General features: G+C 36.5%; 1 protein-coding gene across 7 annotated transcripts in view; it reads right to left on the reverse strand.

Moving 5' to 3' along the window:
- The window catches only part of NPNT (nephronectin), a 102,032-nt gene that overhangs the window by 45,536 nt on the left and 45,392 nt on the right, over window positions 1–11,104 (reverse strand). For all 7 annotated transcript variants that reach the window (XM_011966320.1, XM_011966319.1, XM_011966318.1 and 4 more), the window contains one exon: window positions 4,199–4,291. In XM_011966320.1, coding sequence (XP_011821710.1) covers window positions 4,199–4,291 — 93 coding nt within the window. The remainder of the gene's footprint in view (window positions 1–4,198; window positions 4,292–11,104) is intronic.

The raw sequence follows: 11,104 nt of genomic DNA on the forward strand, positions 1-11,104 counted from the left end.
TCGTGATCCGCCTGCCTCGGCCTCCCAAAGTGCTGGCATTACAGGCGTGAGCCACCGTGCCCGGCAGGAACCATACATCTTTCAAAAACTAAGGCTGTAGGTATCCACCTTAATATTAGGGTTAAAGCTCTTAGATTTTTGTGCTTAGCAAAACAATCAACTTTCAGATGTAACTAGTCCACAAAATAAGTATCTGGTTCTGACCTACAAGACTCCAATTCTTTCCTTATGATAAAGAATTCAACATATGAAATATAAACCATACTAAAACATTAGGAATTGACATTTGTAAATATTTTCTTCTGAAATTATTACAAAGTACACTGTAAATTCCTAAGAATGTCTTTCATTTCTGAGAATATGCAATGATATATTTACATACTAAAAATCACTCCCCAATGGAAAAGTTATAAAAAGATTATTTCCTATAATAATATTTTTTTTTTCTGGCTGGGGGAAAAAGAGGTTTGTATCGGTACAGAAACTCAAGGAGGAGGGAAATATGCATAAATAAAAGTGAAAGTAAAGGAAGCAAATGATCGAAGAGAATCTTGCCAGAATTCGGGTTAGAACTTCATCTGCTTTGAAAGGTAACATGTGCCTTACAGAATATGTTAATGATCAGTCCAAGCCTGTAATTTCATAACAGTTCTAGGTGTAACAAATCCAGCAAATGACTTAGTGGGGAAGAGCAAGCCACCAAAAGCAGATCACATTAAGCCAGTGGCAAGGCTGCTAAATTAAACCAGTTCCAAAGTGCAGCTTTCCCTGGTATTCTGGCTGTTTCCCAGGCAGCTCTAAAGGCACTGGTTAAGCACTTGTTTATTTAAGCTGTTTATGCCATGATGCAAGTTTCCAGGGGGTTATTTCTTAAAGCACATAACTTGCTACAAAATTCTCAGTGAAAACTTGTCATATACCTAAAGCTGCTTTTAATCAAAAGCTAATTTCCAGTTCTGTAAAGTTATTTTAAATTTACTTCTTTTTGACATTTCTCTCCTCGAGAAAAACGGAGCCTCTTTGATTTCCCTTATCTGTGAAGCATATTTTCTACTTTATTAAAATGTGTGGGCCTGAATGAAAACAGTCTAAGTTAATCTGCTATGTAGGCACTATCAACCATTTTCTCTAACAACTTTTATGGGAGTCTCTAGGCAGCTCTCACACTCAACCAGGCCGCACATGGCAGCTTCCCTTATCCTGACAGGGCCCTCAGTCTATGGATGCAGAGACTCTCTAAGGTGCTGCACCAAGAACCTGTGGAACTCTTTCCAGTTTCCACGGTGTTCAGGACTAAGAACCATTAGATGAAACTGTCATTCATTTAACATATTTAGTGTGCATTTACCATGTGCAAGTCACTTTAATAATAGTTTTCAGGAACCTAGAAATCAGAGAGACAACAAAAAGGGTTTCTACTCTCAAGGAGCATAAACCTAGCCATCAGGAACCTGTCACACTGCTTTTTTTTTGTGAGGAGGGCAAAATAAGAGATGATTACAACACCTAAGTTTATTTTAAGCTATAGCTTTATTTTCAAAACTGGACTTGAAATTACATTATCAGTGCCAGCACTATTTTTGCAGGTGTAAAATCCCATTTTGCTACTAACCAAATCCTCTTCTCTTTAAGGAATATGGTTTTGGAGAACAAGATTTTAACTTGATATATTTGATTTTTTCTTTAGAGAAATAGGTATGTGTTACAGAAAAAAAAAGTACATGTTAAACTGGTTTTCTGAAAATGAGAGCTATCCAGTAATGAACCCTTGTTTCAGTAATAGTTTTAGCATGTCTTTGAAGCATGTTAAAGTTGATGCACCTCCTGCAAAGAAATTTACATGAATTTCTCTGCAATCTCAAAAGTGACTTCTTTTAATCGTCTTCTTTATATTTTATATCCTCACGTTTGGACAACAACGTTTTACAGTGCATCTGAGGGCTTATGTTCACCACTTTAAAAAAAAGAAGTATACTGAGATTCTAAGATGAACATTGGCATTCAATAACCAGAACCTAACACACTGCTACCTGTAAACTTACGCTGGGGAAGAAAAATCAAGTGGATTTTTTAAAAGAGTAAACTGAGATAATAAGAGCACCACTTATTTAAAAAGATTATGCAGGTATGTTTGGTAAATTTCAAGTTAAAAAGAGTATTATAAGAGAGAAAACAAGCATTGGGAAAATCAGTTCTAAATCAAATAGCAGATAATACAAGAACACACGTTAGAATAGCAACTTCTACCATTGGGACATATCATTTCTGCTAGTGTGGATTTCATCTGATGGTTCATGAATAATTCCATCTGATGGTTCATGAACCACCATTTTGAGTATGTTTTCAAAAATCAACGTTCTGGATGATTGCAAAAACTGTGTCTTAACACAGGAACAGAAAACCAAACACAACATGTTCTCACTCATAAGTGAGAGTTGAACATTGAGAACACATGGACACAGGGAGGGGAACTTCACAACTGTCTGTCAGGGCAGGGGGCAAAGGGAGGGACAGCATTAGGACAAATAAATGCATACAGGGCTCAAAACCTAGATGACAGGTTGATAGGTGCAGCAAATCACCATGGCACATGTATTCCTTTGTAACAAAGCTGCATGTTCTCCACATGTATCCCAGAACTTAAAGTAAAATTTAAAAAATAAAAGTAAATAGTGAAAAAAAACTGTGTCTATAAATCACTAGTTTACATGACATACCTCAAGGGAATATCTTGAAATAAGTATCAGACACTGAAGAACAGTAGTATTTCAGCAATATCATTTCTATATCAGATGAGGTCAAGTAAGTATGTAAGGGATAGTTAGACACCATATCATTATTTCACCTGACATTTAAGATGATAGGGTGTATAATTTAAGAAATAAGTAAAAATTGACTCATCTTTTTTATTTTTGACTCTTATCTGTTTAGTGAAATCTAACCCTAATCTTTATTTCTAATTTAATTCCTAATAATGAAATTTTTGTTTCCATTCTTTTTTTTTTTTGAGACAGAGTTTCGCTCTTGTTGCCCAGGCTGGAGTGCAATGGCACAATCTCAGTTCACCGCAACCACCGCCCCCTGGGGTTCAAGTGATTCTCCTGCCTCAGCTTCTTGAGCAGCTGAAATTACAAGCGTGTGCCACCACACACAGCTAATTTTGTATTTTTAGTAGAGACAGGGTTTCTCCATGTTGGTCAGGCTGGTCTTGAACTCACAACCTCAGGTGATCTGCCTGCCTCGGCCTCCCAAAGTTCAGGGATTACAGGCGTGAGCCACCACGCCCGGCCAATAATGGAAATTTTTTACTGAATTTAATTAACAAGACAAGTCTTGTCTGACTTGTTAGCATGAGTTCGAGGATCACATTTCTAAATATATTTTTTCATCCAAAACTAAGATAGTAGAAAAAATATGGATTATATAGGCCATAGCTCCAAGTTGACATGCTAGCTCTTTTACTAACTCTGTGAACCTGAGCAAGACACTTAATATTTCTATCCTTCAGTCTCTCCAAATAAAAAATGGATTAACAATTAATAGATTATACCTTAATTATAATAAATAATGCTCTACTTCCTAATGTTGTTGTAACGATAAAAATGGATAATATATATAAAATACCTGCGGCACTATGAGTGTTGAATAAATATTTGCTTTTATAAACAACTGATGCTGAGTTTTTAAAAAAGTGCTTGCTAAATTAATCATTTTTATTTATCATGGAAACATTCCAAAGTGGTCAGTAGTTGAAGGGAGATTTAATCACAGAATCAAAGGGCTCAGAGTTAGGAGGAAACTCCAAATTTGAAATCAAACCTCCTACCTGACTTTGGCATTAAAGGGAAGCAGTACCTGGGGTCTGAGGTGGTTAATTATTTGGCCAAGGATTTCCAACTAGTTAGTGGAAGAACAAGGCGTACCAGAAGGCTTCTAAATTACTGATGCAGTGATTCTTTTCTTCAAAATACATTTGAATTAGTATCAGAGAATAAGAGGATACAATTTGTTTAATTGTCCTTTGATAAAAAAAACTTTACAACATTTATCATTAACACATTTTTATTTATCAGCAAAATGGCAGCTCACATTTTTGTGGAAAAATAGCTAGGGAAAGTAGTTTGAGATAAGAATATTTTTAATTTGGGAGTAATAGAGGTGTCTTTGATTGTGTATTTATGTCAGACTGTTTTCCTACCTTGATTGCAGGTTTTTCCAGCATATCCAGGATGACACTTGCACTTGTTTGGCCCAATACAGTCACCATGTTTGCATCGTGGTTGGCACACAGCTGTGAAAAGAAGATGGCATGTGTTATTTCTAGGTCAGCGAAACACCAATCATATAGCACTAATGTCGTGTATTAGTTTAATAATAAAAGAAAAAAAAGAGAATTTACAACAAAGTAGCCAAAATATACAAAATCAGTTTCCTATAAACATTCTGTAAGCTACACACACACTCGTGTTATGTGTGTGTATGTGTGGATGTGTGTATCAGTTGAGGCTGAATTTTAAATTCAAGGACAATACTCAAATAGTCAAATAAAAGAAAAACTAGGTAAAACTATGCATAAGCATAACTGATATTTGTTCATAGTTACAACTTTACAATGTCCTGCACCCACAATTTCAAACTCAATCTCTCAAATATACTTCAAATAGCAGTTCTTAGTCCACAAGTACTAAGTATGTATGAAATACAGATAAATTTCTAACTAAACATAAAATATTTATTTTACTAGAAATAGTATTCCTAAGTATGAAATGATTCAAAATGAAACAAAAACTAAAACAACATTGTTTTGGGACTTCAATTCAAGGATATTTCTGTATCTTGATCTTTCTTAATCCTAACATTCATTACAACTGCTTTTCAATCTATAATGGCCTTTCTATGCCCTAACATAGCAAATAGGATGTTCTCAGTTTGACATTTACTCTTTTCCATCAACTGAGTTCCACTTTCTCAAGACTTCAAAATACTGTAAACCATCACTCAAATATTTTCACTGCTTAATTGGAATTTGTTCTGCTTATTCTCTATCAATAATTCTCAGCTGGGGGGTACTTTTTACCCCTGTGGAAATTTGGAAATGTCTGGAGACATTTTTGGTTCTCACACTAGGGAGAGGATACTACTGGTATCTAGTGGATAGGCGCCAAGGATGCTGCTAAACATCCTAAAATGTTCAGACAACCTGCCACAACAACAAATTATCCAGCCCAAAATATCATCGTGCCAGACTCGGAAACCCTGTTCCGTACCAAATATGTGCATGTCCCTATGCCAGACACTATAATAGATGAAAAATAATTGTATAGCATGGGACTGGTCTCAAGGAGTCTACAATCTAGATAAAAAGACGAAACCACGTTTCTTATTCAAAACAATATTTATTCATCAGCAATATGAAATCTGTGAAGAAATCATCTCACAAGCAAATCCATATACATTCGTGCAGAAAGCCTCATAGAGGAGGCTTGAGTAGACAGAGAAGGGAGCAGACTACCCAAGAAGAAGAATATTTCACAGCCAAGTAAGCTGCTGTTTAGTTAGGAGACACACGGGGGGCTCATTAAGCTAAAGACATGGGTAAATGGTGGAGGAAGAGTGAGAAACAAGCAGGTGTGTGGTATCAGGTGATTATGTTCCCTACATTTCAGAATGAGAAACATGCACTTTATCTCTAGGAAATGGGAAGTTTCCATACATTTATCATCATCAGGAGAACTGCCTGATAAAAATCAAAGCTCTGGGAATCTTATCAAAGCATTGGTGATGATATGTAGGATGGACTGGAGAGAGTTTAGAGGCAGAGAGGACAGTTGCAAGGCCAGTGAAATAGTTTAGGTCTGACATGAAGAAGGTATGATTTGTGTTGGTGACAGGAAGAAATGAGCTTCAATAATCATTGAGTGAAGAGCAGATAGTCCTTGAAGACCAAGGGCAATGGACTCAACAATGACCCCGAATTTTGAAGCCCCTGACACCTGTTCCTACCCATTTTAACCCATGCTGTTCTCCATTCTGGGATATGCTCCCAGTTTCCTCTCTGATAATTATCAAACATTGTTTCCTTTAAGAATCTATACTGCTGCGAAACTGACGTGCATGTTATTTTTGTTTTCTACATTTCCTTGCCCAACTCTCACTAACCCTTCCCTCACCTTCCATTCCACAGGGCTTCTTTGCTAATTTTAGTTTCAGGTCTTCCTTGCCTGTTTGTCATCCCAACTGGACCCTGTACCACCACAAATCCTTAGACAGTGCTGTGTAGGAGGTATTTAATATAAAAGACTGCAGAAAGAAAAGACGAGGAGAGTGTAAACGATAGGGAAATGCCCTTGGAAAATTCTTAAAATCTGATTTTAAACATGGCATTAAATTCAAAGGGAAACAATTGTGTTCATATCTGTGAAATGAAATAAACTGTCCAGGAGGGCCTTTCTAATATTACTCTTTAGCCAACTGTACACTTGGCGGATGGTTTATGTGCAGTTTAAAATAAGTCCCAGAAGTAAGCCACTCTATGTAATTTCTAGGCTCTATCACCAAGAAATATCAGCTTAAAAAATTATTTTTAATCTAAAAAGATGATGTTCCATAAATCTACACATATATGTATATTCATGCAACCTGAATAACCATGTATCACTGAGGCACACAGAATGCCATATTGAAAAAAATGTAAATGTCTCAAAATCGTTAAGTGCAAGTCCAGGAAATAACCCCTTAAAATAACTGGAATTTGGAAAACTCTCTCAAAGCATGAAAAAGTAGTTTTAAAAATACCACTTAAAAATACAAAAAAAATTATTTAGTACACTTTATAAAACAATTAAACTTGAGGCCCCCAGGCTGTAGCCTTTGGACCCCCGACCAGTTTGATAACCATCAATTTATAGTACTTTCAGGTGCTTTATAGGAACAAAGTTTTTATTGTTTCCTCTCCCCTTTTTGTTATTTGTTCTCAAGCAGAGTGCCCTAATCTTGGGCACATCAAATGCACACATTCCAACAGGCCAAGACTGTTAATGTTTCTTCCATGTTTAGGGAGTCCTATTTCAAAACAAACTGTTGTTTGCAGTTCCATCTGATAGGCTATTCAGTGAAGTAACCAAGAACCCTTAGATTAGCCAATGGCTATTAAATGCGGTAGGATACTTCTAAAGTTGATATAGTCAGTTTTTTTATTCTTAGAAAAAGAAAACCCTTTGGAAACTGTTGCACAAAAAGATTTTCTCCTTTATAGCACAAAGTTATCTTGCTGGCATTAGATCTGGAATGGAATTCAATAAATATATATCAATCATTTGTTATATATAATGTATTATAGTAGGCAAGTGTGGTAGGGGATTAGAGAGTCACAGAGGGTATGAAAAATTAGCTGTAGAACTAAAATATCTCAGCTAAACCACAACAAGGGCTTTGACAGAGAGGTGAAAGAACCAAGGAGGGTGTGTAATAACTACAACGGCAGGTCGGTGTGTTAGAGGCAGTGCGTTAGCGGTAAGAGCAGTGGAATAGGAGACAAAAGACTTTCAGAATATAAGCAAAGTGGGGGGGGGGCAGTAAAGGGGACTGCTTCTTAGTGAGTGCAAAGTGTTCTCGTGGGGCTACAGTGTAAAGTGCTTAAAACAGCAGATGAGATCAAAAGAAAGGCCGAGACAGATCATAAAAGGCCAGCTGCATTCTTACCAATATCTCTTTCCCTTCTGCTTTAATATAGAATGGCTTTTTTTTTGAGTGGGGGATGTGTTAGTAATGGAAAACTATATTCTCTATTCTCCTTGGCAGATATGGACAGCCACATGACTAAATTCTGGCTAAATGGGATGAAAGCAGAAGTGATGGGGTGGGGCTTTGGAATGCTGTGTAAAAGGAGGGCTGAAAAACATGGCTTGTTCTGTGCTCTCGCCTAGAATGTGCATGTCATGACTGAACCACAGTGGCCTCTTTATGACCATGAGACGATCTTGAGAATGGAAAGAGGGTAGAGCAAGAAGTCATAATATTAACCCTAAATCACCATCCTAGCAATTTAGGGCACTGTTCTTTGTGTCACATTACTCGTAGCTAAATACAATTCCTGACTTTCCTTGATCACTAGGCTGTGGAATCTGGACTTCGTCTGTGTTTATTATCAAGCCAGCAAAGGCTTCCTTTTGATACAAATTTAGGATAGAAGTGTTATGAGTAGATCCTAGTACAGAAATAAAACTTGTCAAATGTATTGTATACCTACAATACCATATACTCAGGGGAATGTAAAAAAAGAAACTTTATTTCTACATCTAAGTAAATAGTAAGTAAATTTCTACATCTAGATTAGAAAGTGCATAACCATTTCAAAACTAGAGAAAAGTAATTCCCAACCTCTGTATAAACTGGCCCACCTTCCAATAACACACTCCACTGTAATGTGAGCTCTCAGGGGTCAGCAAAAACCAACCTTTGCAGCAAACTGCATTACTCTGTGAATAGCAGGTCATCCTTTCCTTCTCAAAAAAATAAAAAAGGATAAATGATCCATTTTCAGTGGTCTTCAAAAGTATTAAAAATAGAGTATATTCTTGCTTGGAGTAAACAACGTGCCTGCTGGTGCTACTGGCTATCAGAAAAGGCAGCATTGCTTCTCTGACCTTCGTGTGGATCAGGAACAAGAAGTTTGAGAGCCATATTTGATGGTCTGCTATCACTAGCATCCAAATAGGGTTTAGCAACTTAATAAGGCTTAAATAAAGTCCAGGTAAACATAACAGATAATCAACGAGTGACAGACATTTTCCCCCAAAATCAGTTGCCAGAATTAAGTCCAAATGGGCAATCACACTCAAAATTTGCTCTCTTAACATTCCTGTAGCATAATCTCCAAAGCGCCCTGAAAATAACCTCTAAGTCATTGTTTTAACTAGAAAAAGAAACAAGTTTCAACTGGCAAAACAAACGTAACTATTTAACATCACATGTCCAAGCCTCTTCTGTTTGATCGCAATCTAAAATTTTAGTCTTAAAAATCCATCCTAGGAGTTCATGACCAGCCTAGCCAACATGGTGAAACCCTATCTCTACCAAAAAACTAGCCGGGTGTGGTGGTACGTGCCTGTAATCCCAGCTACTCGGGAGGCTGAGGCAGGAGAATAATTTGAACCTGGGAGGTAGAGGTTGTAGTGAGCCGAGACTGTGCCACTGCACTCCAGCTTGGGCAACAGAGTGAGACTTGGTCTCAAAAATAAAAAATAAAAATAAAAAAAATCCATCCGACCTGATGTAACTGGGTCTCTGAGAGTTGGACAATAGTTTCTAACTCTAACATAAGCAGTGAATTATCAAATAAGTTATGAGAAAATTAAACTCCCACAACAATCCTATAATGTTTCTTATGTAAGGTAATCGTGCCGGGAGTAAAGTGCCAACATTTGAAAACTAAGGATATGTTGAGATGCCCAAGGAGATGGGGGCTCTGAAAAGTAACAAGGGAAAAGCCAATCCAATCTCAGTGGTAGTTAGTAGCTTGAGAAGGCTTTTCTCAATATAAATAAGATTATCTTTAGAATTCCAAGAATCATTTGTAATTTTTTCAATCTACATCATGTTATTATGCAGACATGGCACCACTAAAAGCAGAACGAAAAACCTTGTCCTCCAGGTTATGTTCACAGAAAAAAAGGGGGCAGAGAAACATGCAAGGGCAGGGCAGAAGAATAAATAGATATGAAACTGGAAGACTTCACAAAGCTGTTATTACACCCAACAAGCTTCACAGAATTCAGATATGGACAAATTCATTTGAGGAGAACAAGAAAATATGATAAGGAATGACTTTTTCAAATGGTAATTGGCCTTGGAAGAGTGAAGTTGCTGAAAGCAATATGAAACAACTCACTACTATATTAATAGGACCTGGGTGGAATGGAGGGAAATTTTACAGTGGTCCACTGAAAAGTGCCCTGAGCCATCGCATAACATGTACAGAACAAAACTTAGATGAAAGAATCCTACTGTCCAAGATCCCCAGGGGAAAATATCTTTCCAGCTTTCCTAATACCCTGTACTATAGTGTCAATTATCTGATGGTCAAATCTAAATTCCTGCTGCAGTAAAAGCTGAATAACAATGCCTCTGATTGTTATCACTATAAGACATAGTAAATGCCCTCATGAATACAGAACTGTAAACCATTTTATATGACTGACTGAATTTATCCTCATGATATCCATATAAGGCAGGAGAGAGGAACACTATCTTCATTTTACAAGTAAACAAGTAAAAATGCAAAAGATTAAGTGACTTGACCAATTTCAGGAAAAAATGTCTTATCCCAGTTCCCTGCTCAATCCACTACATCTTCTGGTGGTCAGAAAAAGACCAGAAAGTCCAGCATTTTGAGTGCATTTAATTATAACAAAATACTAAGCAGGAAAGGATGAGAGGGGTAGATAATGTTAATAATGATTAAAAACATAAAAGTAGTAGCATTCACATAACTTAAATACTTCTTAAAAGGAGGGAAAAGTTGCAGTTAAGACCACAATCTATAACTTAAGAAAACTAAAGTAACTCTGCCAGAATATTTGAAAAGAAAATAATTTTATTATCCTGTTGCTTGTTTTATGTAGATGCTGGATTCTGAACCATTGAGGCAGCATATTATTGTTATCTCTGTTGAAGTATTGCTATAATTTTTGTTGCTGTTTGCTCTGGGCTTCACATTTTATTTAACATCATTGCAATTAAGAACTTAACCACAAACCATAGTCAAATATCAATGTCAATTACTCAATGATAATTCAGAACATAAAGTTAAATGAAGTGTCCAGTCTTTATAATGTTGTCTCCCAAGAGCTGTCAATAACTCATTTTATTTTTGTGTCTGGGAACATCCAATTCAGACACATTTATCAAGTATCTATTTGATCTCTCACTATGTAAATTCCTGAAGTGTCTCTCCCAAAATAAGTGGCAGCATCTGCATATGTGCATCTCAAGCTAAGTTTTATTTGTCATAATTAAGCACTTTCCCTTTTCACTTAAAGAAATTCTCTGAGCACTATTGTTGTTTTCAGTTTACTAGAAATTTTAACTTTCTCTTCCTGTTTTC

This window comes from Mandrillus leucophaeus, unplaced genomic scaffold, assembly GCF_000951045.1.
Source record: "Mandrillus leucophaeus isolate KB7577 unplaced genomic scaffold, Mleu.le_1.0 Scaffold756, whole genome shotgun sequence".
In the NCBI taxonomy this organism is placed as follows: Eukaryota; Metazoa; Chordata; class Mammalia; order Primates; family Cercopithecidae; genus Mandrillus; species Mandrillus leucophaeus.